This window comes from Sorex araneus, chromosome 8 (assembly GCF_027595985.1).
Source record: "Sorex araneus isolate mSorAra2 chromosome 8, mSorAra2.pri, whole genome shotgun sequence".
Taxonomy (NCBI): domain Eukaryota; kingdom Metazoa; phylum Chordata; class Mammalia; order Eulipotyphla; family Soricidae; genus Sorex; species Sorex araneus.
In genome coordinates this window covers 48,072,145-48,091,604 of record NC_073309.1, presented here as the reverse complement: position 1 = coordinate 48,091,604, position 19,460 = coordinate 48,072,145, and the positions used below count along the sequence as shown (strand labels likewise).

Sequence of the window (19,460 nt, the reverse complement as noted above, 5' to 3'; positions counted from 1 at the left end):
ACAATGCACTATGCCTGAATCCTGTCACTTACATCCTGACATCTGCCTGTCAGTTGGGTTGGAATTCACCTATGTGCCTAACAGATAGGGACCCGCTCACAGAAGGAGTTGCTGAAAACAAGGAGCCCAGATAGTGACTCCGGTCCCACGGCCCAGCAGATAGTGACTCCGGCCCAGCAGATGGTGACTCCGGCCCAGCAGATGGTGACTCCGGCCCAGCAGATAGTAACTCCGGACAAACCCCAGGTAGTGACTCTGCCCCTGACACAGAGCCCAGATAGAGACTCTGGTCCCACAGCATTACAGATAGTAACTCCTGACGCAGGGCAAGGAGATTGAAAGTATGTCTTCGGACACACGAATTCTAAGAAAGTGGCTCTGGACGAGGCTACATGACAAAGGTGACTGACCCAGAGGACTCAAGCCCTATAAAAAGGCTGCCCTACCCAGCACAAATCTCTGTATCTACTAGGGGTGCAGCCCCAGCATGTTGGTCTGAATAAACTTTTGTCTTGCAAGACTGGCCCGTCTCTGCTTCTTGCGGCTCCAGACCCAACAATAGAACCCACCCAATTAGGAGCGCTTTCCACTGTTGTCTCTCTGCGGGCCGGAGAGATTTCCGGGGAATGCACAAGTGGCCTGTTCTCTTGGATTCAATTCTCCCCTCTCTTCCCATCTGCCCAGTCCCTCCCAGCTATTGCGTATGTCAGGAATGTAGCTGTCTCCAGCCTAATAAGGAAGCTGTGGGAGGAGACTATTGGGGTCTGGCTAGTGTTTCTCCAACAGCTTTTCACTGTGAGGCGTCTGGTTCCTCCAGCAGCAGCTGCCCCTGAGGTCCTGCAGAGCGAGATGTTAGGACCCCGAGGATGAAGGACACCTCTGGCCACCCTGCTCCAGCCCGCTAGGACCCTCCCCCCCACACACACACTTTCTCACATGGCCTGGACCGGGACCCTGCGAAGCCTGACTCTGCTGCTACCTCTGCTCTTACCGCCCTGGACACCCACCAGAGCCAGTAAGTCACCCCTTCTCCTGCGTTCAGACCCCAGGCTCCCACCTGCACCCAGTCCTGTGCAGAGCTCACCCCACACCTGCCGCTCCCACAAGCAGGATCAATAGCCCTCGGGCTACCCCTACAACCACCTAGAAATCATCAATACTAGTCCCAGGGACTTTGTCACTCTGTGTAGGATAACATTGCTTTGTTGTTCTCCCTGATTGCAGGGAGTTTCGGTTTATTGGGCTACACCCATCACCGTATTCCCCAGGCACTCACATTCCTCTCTTTGTCTGTAACCTCTTCTTTGTGCTCTTCTTCCCCAACTGGGCAATCACCTTTATTCCCAAATCAGACTCTGTTGACTTGGTCAGGTCCTACTAGGACACTGGATTTGTATTTGTAAGTGTAATATTGCTTTGCTCTTCTCCTTACGTCCTCTGCATAGTTACGTTAGAGCAATGTTCTTTCTGTACAGATGCAGGAAGACCAGTTAATGCTATGCTTTTATAACTTGGGAGTTAACTGACTCTGAATAATATTCACTCCTGGGCATCTGTTTTCTTTATTTAAGCCTCAGTTGCCCTTAGTTCCTAGAACCCCAAAAGCAGGGTCCTGACGAGGGACTGGATGTATCCAGGGCAAACTGTGAGCTACCCTGCCATCGAAACAGGCCAGGACAAGTGCCATAATACTTGCCATAATACTATAAGTTAGGACCATGGTCATGGACAAATTCTGTCATGATCCAAAATGTAACAACTGAACTAGGACTCTGGTAGGGTTAGGAAAAACTAATCTGGCCTGAGCACTGTAGTCTGAGATCTATAGCAAGATGTCCCCAGGGGAAACGTCCTATTAGCTTGATGTATCTCTTACTGTGTCCACACAAATGGCTAATATTATTAAGGAGTAGAATTTGGATGAATGTTTGAATGGCTGTTGGATTAAGGAAAGGAGAAATGCACCCTTAGATGGTAATTCGCCCTTAGGCGGGTCATCTTGCCTTGGTCTGGAGTTTTCTGTCAGAGGTGGTGATTTGATCACAAAGGGACAGCTTCAAAGTTTCCTGTGAATCTCCCTCAAGTCTTTGATACTAGTTCCTGCCTCTGCTGAAGTCTGTCCCCTCAGTGGTGGTCTGGCCTTCTCTGGGTCTGTTACTGGGGCTAGATGAGGCCTCAGTTCCTGTTTTCCTGTAAATTTGGCTCTGTAACTTCAAGGCTACTGATATTATTACTTCCCAGGAGACTCACTGACATTGCCTAGGAAGGGGTCTTCCCTCCCTCCCTGCCTACATCATGAGCAGGTGCTGGGTGCCAGGTGCTCTAAAGCCCAGGACGGGGCTGTGAGTTCAAGACACTCAGAGCATCTTTTGCAGAGTTTGAAGGGGGTTCAGAGTCTTTCTGAGGGAAGTTACCACTTGGAGTGTTTCTGGAATTGTTGAGCAGAGGGTTTTGTGTTCTCCCCACCCCACAAAACACACACATGCTTATTTAAACACCACCCTGGTTTACAAATTAAGAAACTTATTTGTTAGCTCTCCACCGAGATGCGACCCTGGTGGCCACACGTTTGTTTGGCCCCTCTGATGCTGGTCGACCACGATCCAGAGGCCAACTAGACTACTTTTTGTACCAGCAGCTGCTTGCAGAAATGTCTCTAGACTGTGAACTAAACCATAGCCCCATGCTGCCCCAGGAAGAGAAATGATGCAATTTCTAACATAAATCTCCCTGGACTTAGTTACTAAAATACTGAAATACAGAACTCCCAAACCGCATGGCCGCAATTTGATATCTCTTCATTCTCAGCAATGGAAAACTAATTATCAAATGCTTCCTTGTGAGCAGGGCTGTTTTTTGGGGGGAAACTCCAACAACAAAAGTGAGTTTTGTGTTGAAATATGGAATGTAATCAAGGTAAAGAGAAAGTAAAGTGAAATTTATCAGCTACGCAGGCGGGGGTGGAGGGATCGGGTGGGTGTTATACTCGGGTTTTTGCTGGTGGAATATGTGCACTGGTGAAGGGACGGGTGTTTGAGCATTGTATAACTGAGACATAAGCCTGAAAACTTTGTAACTGTCCACATGGTGATTCAATAAAATAAATTAATTTTTAAAAAAAGAAACTGTTGCAACAATGTTGCAATTTTACCGACGGTCAGAGGCATTTTACTCGCACAAGAAATATACATTTTTTTTGGGAGGATCACAGGACTGCCTCCGGAGGTTTTGTGTTATGGCCTGCCAGAGAGCAGTCTGTTCAACGTCCTTTTATTTACTAGGTTAACGTACAAACCAATTATATTCAGCCACATAAGCTGAATATGCAAATTAACCAACGGGAACAATAACAGTTATTTAAAGTTACAGTGACAAAAACATAAACCGTCGTTTACATCCAGGCCTAGCTAGGCCTGAGATTATGGGATGTTGTATACCAACATTTCCCCCTTTTTTGTTTAAAATGACCAGTAGTAAATAATACAAACATTTTCATAAATCTTTCAGGTAATACCTCAAGAAAATCTTAAGAAAATCTAACCTTATTTTGCAGAAATTGTTTTTCATTTTATAATACAGAGTTTATACACATTAAGCAATATTTCAGTTCCAGTCCTGGTTCAGAGACATTTGTCAACGAAGATCAATTAGTCTCTATTAGTTAGTTCAAAAACAACACTTTCATGCTATTTTTGGATGAACTTCACAGTCCAGGTTTTTCCACAATCAGTAACTGTCGAAGTACTCCTGTTATCAGATACTTCTCTCAGAAGAATCACCGGCATCCATAAGTAAAATTAGAAATTTCCTCCTTCTCAAACTTCATAAATGTCCCAATAAAATATGCATGGAATATCATCCAGTTTCTTATAATAAACCTGTTATCTCTTAAAATAAACCAATATCTTTTGAACCTATTTCATACACAGTTATATCAAGTCTCTCTTAGCGGCTCATTTAATAGTTCTTATGCTTTAGATATTTTAAATCATGAACCTTTTATATCAATCTTTAACAGTTTTTACCTTGGTTTCATGCTCTAATTTTACAACTCTTAATAAGCTCCAAAAAACACTCACACTTTAAAAAATTTTTTGGAGTAGGATTGCCACTTTTGATTTCAATCTGACTTCAATATTTAAACACTTAACACAGACAGACATACAGAAAGACAACAGAATCACATGCATGTGCATTCATACATACCTGATCCTGATTCTGACCCTCCAAGAACCAGAGAAAAAAACTGATGGACAGAGAAAGAAAGGGCAGTCCCCAGGGTAAAAATTTCCCTGTCGGCCCATTGGGATTATCCCCCATTTTCAGTCCAACTAGCCTGTCTCTTGCTTGTAGAATTGGATCCAAAAAGAAAATAAGAGAAGCACTTCTGTTTTTACAAAGCAGGCCAAAATTCATGAAAAAGGAATCCACACTGCAGTTTTTTCATTTGCTATCCATTATTCACTGAGAAGTTTTAGTCTCTTTGTAGAACACCAAAAGTGGTTTCTGTTTGCTGAAATAAAAGCAAAACCTTGGCCCCACCTTTCCACCTGGCCTGGCATCCAACTCCCAGAGACTGGGTCCCTGTAAAGGACCTTACATCTCTGATTAATTTTATCTAAATCATTTTTAATTCTATTAGAGCTTATTTCTTCTGAGCTATCCTGAATTTTCCAATGTTTTCCCGCCGATGTCATTTCATCAGAGCAATTCAAAAAATTCAATGTGAACAGTGCAAACTTAAGAAATTGAAATATCTTTTGCTTTGGAAAGTTGTGAATTTTGCCCAGATAATCAGTGCAGGCAATTTGCCAATCTACATCAATTTCCTACAGCTCCTGAATTTGCTCATTAGTCAATGGTACAATATTTTCAGTAGGATCGTTCCCTATTAATTGTCTAGTTCTTCTTCTTCCTTTAAAAATTATCTGAGGGGCCGGAGCGATAGCACAGCGGGTAGGGCGTTTGCCTTGCACGCGGCCGACCCAGGTTCGATCCCCGGCATCCCATATGGTCCCCCAAGCACTGCCGGGAGCAATTCCTGAGTGCAAAGCCAGGAGTAACCCCTGAGCATCGCTGGGTGTGACCCAAAAAGCAAAAAAAAAAAAAATTAAAAATTATCTGAGATATTTTATTTACATAAGTAACCAATGTTTTACTAGGCTTGTTACATAAAAAACTCCATTCCACAATATTAGTTCCTTGTACCAAAATCCCAATAAGAGAATGTGAAGTATGCAACACTATCAGATTTAAACTTTCTGAAGAGTCAATTCTATCCAGCTGAGCCTTATTAACAATTTCTTCAATTATTTCTAATTCCTTTTCAGCTGCCAGGCTAAGTTGCCTTGGACTGTTTAAAGAGGGATCACCTTCCAATGTTTGAAACAAATTTTGTAGGGCATAGGTTACAATACCCAAAGAAGGCCGTAGCCAATTTATATTTCCTAATAGTTTTTGAAAGTCATTTAAAGTTCTTAATTTATCTCTCCGAATTTGGACCTTTTGAGGTGTAATTCTACTCTCCCATATTATTTGTCCCAAAAATTCCCAAGGAACCTGACGTTGAATTTTGTCCTGTGCAATTTTTAAACCCCATAACTCTAGTTCATAAGTTACAGCCTCATAAACCCTTTGCAAATTTATATGAGGTGGAGCAGTGATAAGAATATCATCCATATAGTGAATAATTTTGACGTCAGGGTACTGTGCCCTAATTATATCCAGTGGTTGATTAACAAAATACTGACACATCGTGGGACTATTCATCATCCCTTGAGGCAAAACAGTCCAGTGATATCTTTTAGCAGGAGTTTCACTATTTAAGGAAGGCACAGTAAAGGCAATTTTTCTCTATCCTCTTCTCTCAAAGGGATGGTATAGAAACAATCCTTTAGATCAATTATAATAATATTCCATTGCTTTGGAATAATGGCTAAATTAGGTAGGCCCATTTGCAAAGGGCCCATTGGTTCCATGCAGTCATTAACTTTTCTTAGATCACTTAACATTCGCCATTTACCAGTCTTTTTCTTGATAACAAATACTGGTGAATTCCAGGGACTAGAACTGAAAACAATATGTCCCAATTCAAACTGTTCTGTAACTAATTCATTTAAAGCCTTAAGTTTTTCTTTTGTTAAGGGCCACTGCTCAACCCAAACAGGCTGAACCTTTTTCCAGACTATTGAGAGAGCTGTTCTTCGAACAGCAGCCCAAATTAAAAAGGCGATTGCTGAGACACCTCTTTTTCTTTAATATATTTCACACCAAGTTTGGGGGCCATATGTTGCAACAAATCTCATCCCCATGGGGTGATAGCTATTGGAGCAATAGATGGCTAGATGACTGCCGTGTCTCCATCAGGATCACTACAACGAAGAGCCTGCACACTCTGTTGAACATCAGTGACCACACCCATACCAGAAAAAGTAACGTCCACACAACGCTTTTGCCAAACTTTAGGCCAATGATGGGAGGCGACAACAGTAACATCAGCACCTGAATCTAACATACCCTCCAGTCTTGTTCCATCCTCAAAGGTCATAACCAAAGTAGGCTTATCATCAGTAATCTTTTTTGCCCAAAATATTTCTGCATCAGTACTTCCAAAATCACTTTCTTTTTATGCCTGTATTTTTTCCTAGTATACACGGAAGCAAAAGCAGTTGAGCAATACGTTCCCCTTTTAATATTCTAATATCCGCTTGGACAGTGACTATAATTGAGATTTCATTCACAAAATCACTGTCAATGAGTCCCACTTGTACATTAACACCTCGCAGAGTCATACTACTTCTCCCTAAGATCAATCCTGCTGTTCCTTTTGGAAGGGGGCCATAAACATTAGTTGGAATGTTATAAATTTTATTAGGAGTCAGAAACAAATCCTGTAAAACTGAAATATCAGCTGCTACACTTCCCTCTGTTGCTCTTACAAGGTCTGTGTACAATTTATTGCTAATGCCTTTTGGTTTATTGATTGTTATCATGGTAGGGGATGAAGAACTCTTGATAGACTTTTCTGTAGATTTCCCGTATTGTTGAAGGGGCCCTGGGTGGAGCCCTGACTCCCGTTTCCCGATGGCTCATTATCTTTTCTAACTTTTTTTCTTTTGTAATGGCATTCATTGGCCCAATGCTTCCCCTTCCTACATTTTCTACAGACGCCTGGTTCTTTTCTCATTCTAGAGTTAATACTTGTACAATTTCGTCTGAGATGTCCCCAAACTCCACAGCCGTAACATTTTATCTGGTTTACTCTTTTAAAAGCAGCGGCTATTATTTGTGTCTGATGGGTTGGTGTTCCCACTTCCCTACATACTTTAATAAAATCATTCAGAGAGTTTTTTCCCATTAGCTTAGCAGTTTGAATTGCCTTTTTGCAGTCTGCTGTAGCATTTTCCACCGCTAAAGTTAGCATAAGCATTTCACGAAGGCCTTCATCAGGTATAGCCTTTTCAAGAGAATCTTGGAGTCTGGGAAAAAATCTGTGTAAAGTTCATTTGCTTCCTGAAAGATTTTTGTGAATGACAGTACGTTTTGCAGAGGTCTCAAGATAACGCCACGCCTTTAGACAGGTCTTATTAACAGCTTCTAAAACGTTTGCCTCTAAACGGACTTGTTCTTCCACTAAAGCCCACTTGCCAGTGCCTAAAATCTGGTTTATAGTGTTATCAACTTGTTTTGGTGTTTTAATTCTAGCAAATTTCTCAGCCTCTTCTCTCCACCAGGATTTAAATTGTACATATTGAGAATTTTCTAACACTGCCTTCGCAACAGTTTGCCAATCAAACGGAATTATAGTATTAGCTTCTGCAAAATTTTCTAGAAGGGCTAGCAAATAGTTAGAAGTAACACCATAGGTGGTCACAGCTTGCTTAAGCGAGGAAAGAAACTTAAAAGGAACAGGCTCATATTCCCCTGCCTGTCTTTTTCTTTCTATATCAGGATTACAAACAACTGGAAAAGTCATAAACTGAGCAGGCTGTTGACTCAACTTTGTTTTATATAAAGGAGCTTCACATTTTTGCATCAGAGAATGCAACTCAGGAGTAAAATTAAAATGGCGACACAGAGATTTCTCTTCCCTATTCTTATATAATTGAGGGGAAGGAACTGCGAACGAGTCAGGATCAGTGATACCCTGTTCAGTAGGCATTATCTTTCTTTCAGAAGGATGGTACATCTCAAGGTACTTCATTTGTCTAATTAATTTATCTAATTTTTCATTAACTTTTCTGAACTCTTGGGAGTTTACATCCTCTTTTAAAACCGAATTTTCTGTGACTGACTTGACGCTGTCAGACTCAGACTGGGCAGGTGAATCATCAATTTGATATGATTCACCAGATAAGACAGATGCTATCAAAGATTCTTCCCCACTTTTCTCCTCTAACAGGAGTTTCCCGGTAAGTTGCCTTAGAATTTGATGAATTAGTGGAAAGAGTAGTATGAGAAGACGAAGGAGCTGATGAATCAGTAGAGAGAGTAGTATGAGATGAGAGAGAAGGTTCCTCATACTCAAAGTCAAACTGTGAAAAATTCAGGGTGCCAGTAATGCAATTGTACGCCCTCCATTCCTTTGCTGGGATCAAATCTCCATTTTTCTGTGCATGACACAGTTCTCTCCCTATTTTTACCCATAAATCTAGATTGAATTGTTCTGTATTTTTTGGCTTAAACCAATGACAATACTTTTGTATCCTCTCAAGGAGGCATCTTATTATCTCTTCCTTTAAGGGCAGACCAGCTGCTTCTGTTAGAGAGTTCAAAGTGTCAACATAGGCATCCTGCTGAGAAGTTACAGAATTGCCCATTGCCCCTTTTTCTTCCTTTATTTATTCTTTATTTCTTTTCTCCCTTTCTCCTTTTTCTTCTTTTCCATTTCTTTCTTTATTTATCTTTCTTTCTCCCTTTCTTTCTTTTTCTTCTTTTCCCTTCTCTATATTTCTTCTTTCTCCCTTTCTCTTTTTTCTTCTTCCTTCCTTATCTATGTTTCTTCTTCTTTCTCCCTTTCTCCTTTTCTTCTTCCTTCCTTATCTATATTTCTTCTCCCCTTCTCTTTTTTCTTCTTCCTTCCTTATCTATATTTCTTATATTTCTTCTTTCTTCCTTCCTTTCTCTTTTACTTCTTCCTTATCTATGTTTCTTCTTCTTTCTCTCTATATTTCCTTATGCCCTTTCTCTTTTTCTCCTTTCCTTCCTTTCTATCTCTATTTCTTTATTCCCTTTTTCTTCTTTCCTTCCCTCTGCCCGACAGGGCGCAAGTAGGTCAGCCCCGGGGACTGCTGGGGCCCAGGTATGAAAGGATCCAGGGGATCCCACATGGAAAACGCTTCCAAGGAGCAAACGCTGAAATACATTGGCGCCAGGCAGTTGGTCATGGCACCTCAGGAAACTGCACAAAGATGGCCAAACCCAGAGACCCCAAAGCTCAAGAACCCCAAGACTCCCTGGCCCAGGAGGGACTAGAAAAAAGAGAGGGAGGGACTTGGAGGGAGGGAAATAAAATCATGAAAGAGGCAAAACAAAACAAAAAAATTGTTCTTAAAGTTTGTCCCTCTGGGCCCCCTTTATTTGTTTAAGATAGATGGCCAGACCAACAGATAGGTGGGCCAATGATAAATATAAGGAAATTACATAAATGTTAGGAGATGAGGTGTCAGGGCCTCTCAAAGTGGGCACTGACAGGATGATTAATTAGGGTGTTTACAACCCTAATCACACAGAGCTGTTCATCATGAATCATGTAACTTCAATAATCATATTTTTATGAATTATGTGACCTCATTCCACATGTTCTTTCTGTTCTTTGAACAGACCAACAGCAGCTGCACTTCTTATGGGGAGACTCTCTACTTTCTCTTTTCCTAGGAAGTTTGAAAGCAAAAATGAGGCAAAACAAAGAGAACATGTGTGAGCTCCATGAAGCCCATTTCCTGTTGCTTTTTTTTTATCTGTTTGCTTTTTGGGTCACACCCGTGATGCACAGGGGTTACTCCTGGCTCTGCACTCAGGAACTGCCCCTGGAAGTTCTCAGGGGACCATAGGTGATGCTGGGAATCGAGCCCGGGTGGGCCACGTGCAAGGCAAACGCCCTACCCGCTATACTATCACTCGGGCCCCTCCTGATGCTTTTTACTGCTGAAAGAGGAAGCCTAAGTTTAGCCTTACCAGCTGCTGTGAACAGTCCACCCCCCCCCCTTTTTTTTTGCTGGCCCATGTCCATTTTGACCTCCTGCAAATTCCTGAGCTTTTCTTAAAAGCCAGGAGTTCACAATAGTTCATCATAAAATTCTGCCCCAAAGCTTGGGCCAAAGGGAGGCTAAGATAGTGGGAAATATCTGAGGCAGAAGGGTGACAAGAATTGTTGAATCCTTGCATCCTTGTGACACTCGCCAAGACACCAATTTTCATATAAAAGGGCCTACAGGAAAACCCTTATCTTGAACTTCCCTGCATTCCCTGTAAACCAAAAACCCGGTTTTTCTCTAAAAACCCCAGAAAAAGAGCCATAGTAAACTTAGTCCTGTACAAATCCTCCCCACTTGGTGATCTCCTTTTATTCTCTTCTACTTTCTGATAAACTTTTCTACTTTCCAACTCTGAGTCTGAGCATCTTTATACTCAATAATTTCATTGTTGAAAATATTGAGGACCCTGGGAATCCTGCACGAAGAGACCTGCTGTCACACTCCAGCCGCACCTGCATCCATGTCTGGCTACTTCCTGGCTCCTAAATAAGTGCTCTATGGATGACTTCAAGCTCCCTATGAAATCTGTCTGGGGGAGCATGAGAATTGGGGAGCAGGGGTCCATGTCTGGCCCCCTCACCTCTTACCAACAGGCTCAGTCCTAGCACCTGGGGTGTCACCCCTCTCCCGACTCACACACAAGTACATGATGCCCTTTGGGGCCAGAATAACCACCTTCCAGTGAACCCCACACAACAGCCATGCCGAGAGAGGCCGGAAGGGAAGAATATTCTAGGCTTTTCAGGTGCGTTTTGTTCTCTTGGTCCATAACTGGCTCTGCAGAAGGGCCCATGGTGGACAGCAGGGATGGCTGCTGCTCCCAAGAAAAGTCCCTCATGTTCCACAGGGTCCAGGGTCAGTGGGCCTGGTGGACCCCAGTGAGCACACAGATAATCATGTGTGAGCACTAGAGTTGGGTGTGGGAGCTGCCCCCACAGCTACAGTCACGGGGGCGGGAAGGAGAGAAAATAATAAGAGTGAGAACCAAGTAAAACACAAATTCCAAGCAGATAAGAGTGAGAAAGTGAGCCTGAGCTTCTTATACAACTTCCTGATCATCCTGGAGGGAAATCCAAACCTCACAAGATCTAAAGATTCTATTGTTCTGTGCATGTCTGTGTGTGCCTTTGTGTACATGTATGTATGTGTTTGATGCATGTCTGTCTCTGTGTTTGTCTGTGTGCATGTTCACTGCCACCTGTTCAGGACTAAACCTGCCCTTTGTGCTTTCATGTGGTCCCCAAAGCCGTTGCTCACAGCTTTCCCACAATCAGCTTCTCCCTCACCCCAGACCCTGAACATCCCTGCAGAAAAAGGGGGGGTTCTCTCTTACCACAAACTATCTGTCAGCAAACACTGGGGCTCTGCCCCCCAGACTCACTGGAGGGACTGGAGAGAGAGTTGGAGCCAGGTGAAGGCTCTTGTCTTGACTGAGGCTGACTCTGGTCCAATTCCCAGCACCTCATGGTCCCTGAGATTTACTGGGAGCGACGCATGAGCACAGAGCTGGGAGCTGTCTTGAGGACCAGTGAGGGAGGCAAAAGCCAAACAGAACAAAAGCCCAGAACAGAGAATCAAACCAATCCCTTCAATCCCCACACCCTGCCCGCCGCCAAGAAGGAGCCCCCACCTCCTGCCTGGACCTCACAGTCGCCTCTCACTGGGCCTCTGGCCTGGACCCGTACAGCCTGATCCCCAAGCAACACCCAGGGAACCCCAGAACACAGGCCCAGGCGCTCCTCACGGTGCAGTCCCTCTTTACTGTTTGGTTGTTGGTTTCTGGGCACACGAGGCAGTGCTGAGTGCTCAGTGCTTGAGCTCAATACTTGGAGGTGAGTCCTAGGGGTGCTCAAGGGACCAGATGTACCTGAAAATGAATTATGAATTCAGGCCTTCTGCACCCAAAGCTTGTTCTCTGCCCTCTGCACTATTGCTCTCACCATATCTTCTTTGGATCTCTCTGTAGTTCTGTCTGTTTCTCTTTCTGTGTCTGTCTGTCTTCTGCTCTGCTGGTTCCTTACCATCAGCCCTTCCAGACTTGATGGTATTGAGGTCAGAGAGCGAGAGCACAGCACGTATATACCCTGCATAAAGCTGGGTGTGGCCCCCACCTCCTCATCTCCCTACCCCTCACCAAATGAACAGGAAGAGAAAATTGAGGCTCCAAGGGGGGAAGCAAGTTGCTCACAGGAGCTTGGATCCTGCCTGTGGGGAGCCCCAGACTGTGGCTGCTGGGGAGGATCAGTGGATGCTAAGAACTGGGGGTCTCAGGGCTGGAGTGACAGCACAGCGGGGAGGGCGCCTTCTCCACAAGGCTGAGTTGGGTTCAATCTCTGTAACCACACAGGGTTCCTGAGCACTGCCAGAATGATCTCTGAGCACCGCTGGGTATGGGAGAAAAAAAAGGAGAGAAAGCAAGCAAGCAAGCTTGGTTCCAGTTTCCAGCATGACAAAATGCCCGTGTCTCAGAGCCAGAGCCAGAGAGATAGTCTAGTGATTAGCGAGTTTCCCTTGCCTGGGACAAACCAGGGTTCCATGACCAGGATCCCATATCGTCCCTGAATAATTACCTCACTACCTGCCCCCCACTGTATTACTGTAACACTGTCACCCCATTGCTCATTGATTTACTCTAGCGGGCATCAGTAACGTCTCTATTCCTCCCAGCCCTGAGATTTTAGCAGCCTATCCTTACTCATCTTTCCTAATGATTAGAGGCTCTTTCAGGGTCAGGGCAATGAGACCTATCATTACTATTTTTGGCATATCGAATATGCTAAGGGGAACTTGCCAGGCTCTGCCCGTGCGGGCGGGTGGGATACTCTCAGTAGCTTACTGGGCTCTCCAAGAGGTATGTGTGTGTGTGTGCCAGGGCTGGGTCCTTTGGGGCGGGGAGGGTTCTCACCTGCCCCCATTTGGGCACCCTAAGTGAAAACAGTCTGGTGCAGAGTCCTACCACCTGCCCCGTAAATAAAGAAAAAATCAAGAAAGTGGCCTGTTCTCTTGGATTGATGATGGGAATTTTGAATTTTCCACGATTCTTTACCCCCACCCTCGATAGTGCGCATGTCAGGAATGTAGCTGCACAGCTGGCTCAGAGCCAATAAGGAAGCTGTGCCCAAAGACCACTGGGGTTGGCCAACAGTCCCTCTAATAGCTTGTAACTGTTCAGCATCTGGTTCTGACAGCAGCAGCTGTCCCTGGGTTTCTGCTCAGAGGGAACTAAAGAGGGGCCCCGAGGGCGAAGGGACACCTCTGCTCCAGCCTGCTAGGACCCCCCCCAACCCCCCCCCCCCCCGCATGGCCCGGTCCAGGACCCTGCCTGGCCTGACTCTGCTGCCGCCTCTGCTCTTATCACCCTGGAAACCCACCAGAGCCGGTAAGTGACCCCTTTTCCTGCGCTCAGACCCCAGGCTCCTGCCTGATCCCAGCCCTGTGCAGTGCTTGCCTCACCCCTGCCGTGCCCACAGGCAGGATCAATGGCCCGGGGGCTACCCCTACAGCCATCTGGAAACCATCAATCCTAGTCCCAGGGGCTTTGTCACTCTGTGTAGGAGAACATTGCTTTGTTGTTTCTCCCTGACTGCAGGGAGTTTAGGTTTATTGGATTACACCCATCACAGTATTCCCCAGGCACTCACATTCTTCAGTTTATCTGTAACCCCTTCTCTGTGCTCTGCTTCCCCAACTGGGCAATCACCTTTATCCCCAAATCAGACTGTGTTGACTTGGTCAGATCCTACTAGGACACTGGATTTGTATTTGTAAGTGTAATATTGCTTTTCTCTTCTCCTTATGCCCTTTGCATGGTTATGTTAGAGCAAGGTCCTTTTTGTACAGACGCAGGAAGACCAGTTAATGCTATGCTTTGTAACTTGGGAGTTAACTGACTCTGAATAATACTCACTCCTGGGCATCTGTTTTCTCGATTTAAGCCTCAGTTTCCCCTTAGTTCCTAGTGTTGGGTCCGGAGCCGCAAGAAGCAGAGACGGGCCAGTCTTGCAAGACAAAAGTTTATTTCAGACCAACATGCTGGGGCTGCACCCCTAGTAGATGCAGCGATTTGTGCTAGCTAGGGCAGCCTTTTTATAGGGCTTGAGTCCTCTGGGTCAGTCACGTTTGTCACGTAGCCTCGTCCAGGGCCACTTTCTTAGAATTCGTGTGTCCGAAGACATTCTTTCAATCTCCTTGCCCTGCGTCAGGAGTTACTATCTGTAACGCTGTGGGACCAGAGTCGCTATCTGGGCTCTGCGTCAGGGGCGGAGTCGCTACCTGGGGTTTGTCTGGAGTTACTATCTGCTGGGCCTGAGTCACCATCTGCTGGGCTGGAGTCACTATCTGCTGGGCCGGAGTCACCATCTGCTGGGCTGGAGTCACTATCTGCTGGGCCGTGGGAATGGAGTCACTATCTGGGTTCCTTGTTTTCAGCAACTCCTTCTGTGAGCGGGTCCCTATCTGTTAGGCACATACGTGAATTCCAACCCAACTGACAGGCAGATGTCAGGATGTAAGTGACAGGATTCAGGCATAGTGCATTGTAATATACAGTTTGGGGGCATAAGCATGGTTACAAAAGTCAGGAGTGGACTTCCAATCATTTTAACTCAATATAATTTCTTTCAACTTAACACTAGCACCCCAAAAGTAGGGTCCTGACGAGGGACTGGCTGTACCCAGGGCAAACTGTGAGCTACCCTGGCATCGAAACGGGCCAGGACAAGTGCCAAAATACTTGTCATAATACTATAAGTTAAGAGCATGGTCATACCAGCAATACCACTGCTGGGAATATATCCCAGAAAAGCCAAAAATTATAGTCGAAATGACATCTGCACTTATATGTTCATCGCAGCACTGTTTACAATAGCCAGAATCTGGAAAAAACCTGAGTGCCCTGGAACAGATGACTGGTTGAAGAAACTCTGGTACATCTATACAATGGAATACTATGCAGCTGTTAGAAAAAAATGAGGTCATGATGTTTGCATATAAGTGGATCAGCATGGAAAGTATCATGCTAAGTGAAATGAGTCACAAAGAGACAGACATAGAAAGATTGCACTCATCTGTGGAATATAGAATAATAGACTATAAGACTAACACCCAATAGTAGAAATAAGTACCAGCAGGTTGTCTCCATGGCTTGGAGGTTGGTCTCTCATTCTGGGCAACTCAGAGAAGGGAACACCAAGTAAAATGTGGTCGAAGGTCATGTGGGGGAAGGGTGATGCGGGCCGTATATAGACTAGAGACTGAACACCTTTATTGCAAGCCACAACACCTAATCAGAGAGAGAGAACAAAAGGGAATACCCTGCCATAGTGGCAGTGTGGGGTGGGGGGAGATGGGACTGGGGAGGGTGGGAGGGATGTTGGGTTTACTGGTGGTGGAGAATGGGCACTGGTGAAGGGATGGATTATCAAACTTTGTAAATATAAATAAAAATTAGAAAAAAAGAAAAGATGAAGCCATAAAATTTGCATGTAAGTGGATCAACATGGAAAGTATCATGTTACGTGAAATGAGTCAGAAAGAGAGAGACAGACATAGAAATATTGCACTCATCTGTGGAATATAAAATAAAAAAATAGAATAGGAGACTAACACCCAAGAATAGTAGAGATAAGTACCAGGAGGTTGCCTCCAAGGCTTGGAAGCTGGCCCCACATGCTGGAGGAAGGGGCAGCTCGCATAGAGAAGGGAACACCAGGTAAAGTGTGGTTTGAGGACCCGCACGGGATGGGAGATGCACTCTGAAAATAGAGTATAGACCAAACACGATAGCCACGTAGTGCCTCTTGCAAACCACAACACCCAAAAGGAGAGAGAGAACAAAAGAGAATGCCCTGCCACAGAGGTGGGGTGGGAGGATGGGAGGGATACTGGGAACATTGGTGGAGGGGTCTAAGCACAGGTGGAGGGATATAAACAAAATGCAAACATAAAAGTTCATAAGTTTGTAACTGTAACTCATGGTGATTCACTAATAAAAAATAAATAAATAAATGACAAAAAAAAGAAAAAAAAGAGCATGGTCATGGAAAAATTCTGTCATGACTCAAGTAGTAACAACTGGACTAGGACTCTGGTAGGGTTAGGAAAGACTAATCTGGCCTGAGCACTGTAGTCTGAGATCTATAGCAAGATGTCCCCAGGGGAGCCACCCTATCAGCTAGATGTATCTCTTACGGTGTCCAAACAAAATGACTAATATTATTAGGAGTAGAATTAGGATGAATGTTTAAATGGTTGTTGGATTAAGGAAAGGAGAAATGCACCCCTATATGGTATTTTGCCCTTAGGCGGGTCATCTTACCTTGGTCTGGAGTTTTCTGCCAGAGATGATGCCAGGTTTTATCAGGTATTATCACACAGGGACTGCTTCAAAGTTTCCTATGAATCTCCCTCAAGTCTTTGATACTAGTTCCTGCCTCTGCTGAAGTCTGGTCACTGTGTGATTGGGGCATTTCAGTCTCTTTCAGGTCCAAGGGTCCAGCTGCTCTTCTGCCCGACGGCTCCTCTGGGGTCCCTGAGGGCCAGGGTGAGACCCAGGTGGAGCCCTGGGTGTGGGGACAGCAGGGATAGCTCCCCCCATGGTGGGTCTGAGCAGTGAGTGGGAACAGATGCTGGCAGGAGGCCAAGGTCTACCTCACTCACAGGGTGGCCACCACCCTCCCGGGCAGGTCACCCGGGACTCCTAATTCAGCCCAGGAGGCAGGGCTGGACTCCCTCCACATGGGCCACTGTTTGGGGAGACGAGATGTGTGGGTTCAGGTGAGGATTTGGATGCAGGAAACGGAATCTTTGCTTTCTCCCTTGGAACTGAATGAGGGCATTGGGGGTCACTCTTCAGCTCCGCCTGCCCTCCTCTCCCCCCCACTGTGGTTCTCTTCTCTTAGGGGTGGGGGTGGATGAGCTTTATCAGCGTGTGGGTGGAGCTGGTGCTGTCTGAGCCGTGCTCTCTTGGGATCTGTCACATGGGTTTGGAGCCCAGTTGCCCGGATCTCAGACTGGCTGGCACCTTTCCTGCCCTGGGAGGGGGCAGGTCACTGGCCGTTAAGGCTTAATGTCCAGATCTGTAAAGGGCACCGGCAGAGTCCACCTTGCTGGACTGTGCTGAGGACCTGGGCTGGACTCCTGGAGCCTCTCTGAGCCACTGTCTCATTCTTAGGGTTCTTCACATTTTGGGGTGGGGTGGGCAGTTTACAGTCCACACCTCTAGGGTTCAGGGGTCACTCCAGTTTTTACTCAGGAGGTGCTCCTGGCGATTCTTAGAGGATCATTGGGGTGCTGGGGATCAAACCCAAGCCTCTTGCATGCAAAGCCCACATGCAACCCCTTGGTCCCTATTATTAGTATATAATAAGATATTAATTAAAATTTCAGGACTAGGACGAATTGAGTGCCTTGTTTTCCTGAATTCACATCAATTCCCCACCTCCAACCCCCTTCTGCGCATGTCAGGACTAGCTATTTTAGAGCAAATAAGGAAGCCTTGGGCTTCCTAAAACAATAGCTGCCCCTGGGGTCCTGCTCAGAGGGAACTAAAGCCTGAGATGTTACCACCCTGAGGGCGAAGGGACACCTCTGGCCATTCTGCTCCAGCCCGCTAGGACCACCCCCCTCACCCCCCCCCCCCCCCCCCCCCCGCCGCATGGCCGGGTCCAGGACCCTGCCGGGCCTGACTCTGCTGCTGCCTCTGCTCTTACTGCCCTGGGCGCCCACCAGAGCCCGTAAGTGACCCCTTTTCCTGCGCTCGGACCCCAGGCTCCCGCCAGCTCCCAGCCCTGCGCATTGCTCGCCCCACCCCTGCCACCCCCACAGGCAGGATCAATGACACGCCCCCCCACCCCGTTCTACCCCTACAGCTATCTGGAAATCATCAATCCTAGTCCCAGGGGCTTTGTCACTCTGTGTAGGATAACATTGCTTTGTTGTTTCTCCCTGAGTGCAGGGAGTTTCCGTTTATTGGGTTACACCCATCACAGTATTCCCCAGGCACTCCCATTCCTCTGTTTATCTGTAACCTCTTTTCTGTCCCCTGCTTCCCCAACTGGGCAATCACCTTTATCCCCAAATCAGACTCTGTTGACTTGGTCAGATCCTACTAGGACACTGGATTTGTATTTGTAAGTGTTATATTGCTTTGCTCTTCTCCTTATGTCCTCTGCATAGTTACGTTAGAGCAAGGTCCTTTTTGTACAGACGCAGGAGGACCAGTTAATGCTATGCTTTGTAACTTGGGAGTTAACTGACTCTGAATAATATTCACTCCTGGGCATCTGTTTTCTCTATTTAAGCCTCAGTTGCCCTTAGTTCCTACCACCCCAAAAGTAGGGTCCTGATGAGGGACTGGATGTACCCAGGGCAAACTGTGAGCTACCCTGGCATCAAAACGGGCCAGGACAAGTGCCAAAATACTTGCCATAATACTCTAAGTTAGGAGCATGGTCATGGAAAAATTCTGTCATGACTCAAATAGTAACAACTGGGTTAGGACTCTGGTAGGGTTAGGAAAGACTAATCTGGCCTGGGCACTGCAGTCTGAGATCTATAGCAAGATGTCCCCAAGGGAGCCACCCTATCAGCCACCCTATCACCCCCACCCCTGTGTCCCACAAAATGACTAATATTATTAGGAGTAGAATTAGGATGAATGTTTGAATGGCTGTTGGATTAAGGAAAGGAGAAATGCACCCTTAGATGGTATTTTGCCCTTAGGCGGGTCATCTTGCCTTGTTCTGGAGTTTTCTGCCAGAGGTGGTGGTTTGATCAGGTATTATCACACAGGGACTGCTTCAAAGTTTCCTATGAATCTCCCTCAAGTTTTTGATACCAGTTCCTGCCTCTGCTGATGTCTGTCCCCTCAGTTGTGGTCTGGCCTTCTCTGGGTCTGTTACTGGGGCTAGATGAGGCCTCAGTTCCTGTTTTCCTGTAAATTTGGCATCTGCAACTTCAAGGCTACTGATATTATTACTTCCCAGGAGACTCACTGACATTGCCTAGGAGGGGGCCTTTCCTCCCTCCCTGCCTACATCATGAGCAGGTGCTGGGCGCCAGGTGCTCTAAAGCCCGGGGCAGGGCTGTGAGTTCAAGACACTCAGAGCATCTTTTGCAGAGTTTGAAGGGGGTTCAGAGACTTTCTGAGGGAAGTTACCACATGGGGTGTTTCTGGACCCTTTGAGCAGAGGGCTTTGTGTTCTC

At 45.8% G+C, this 19,460-nt stretch overlaps 1 protein-coding gene across 1 annotated transcript in view; it reads left to right on the top strand.

The window, feature by feature from the left end:
* The first annotated feature begins 858 nt into the window (after nucleotides 1–858).
* The window catches only part of LOC129406809 (nectin-2-like), a 70,822-nt gene continuing 52,220 nt past the window's right edge, over nucleotides 859–19,460 (top strand). Inside the window, exon 1 of the mRNA XM_055145993.1 lies at nucleotides 859–1,015. Within this exon, the coding sequence (XP_055001968.1) occupies nucleotides 937–1,015 (79 nt within the window). The 5' untranslated portion in view covers nucleotides 859–936. The remainder of the gene's footprint in view (nucleotides 1,016–19,460) is intronic.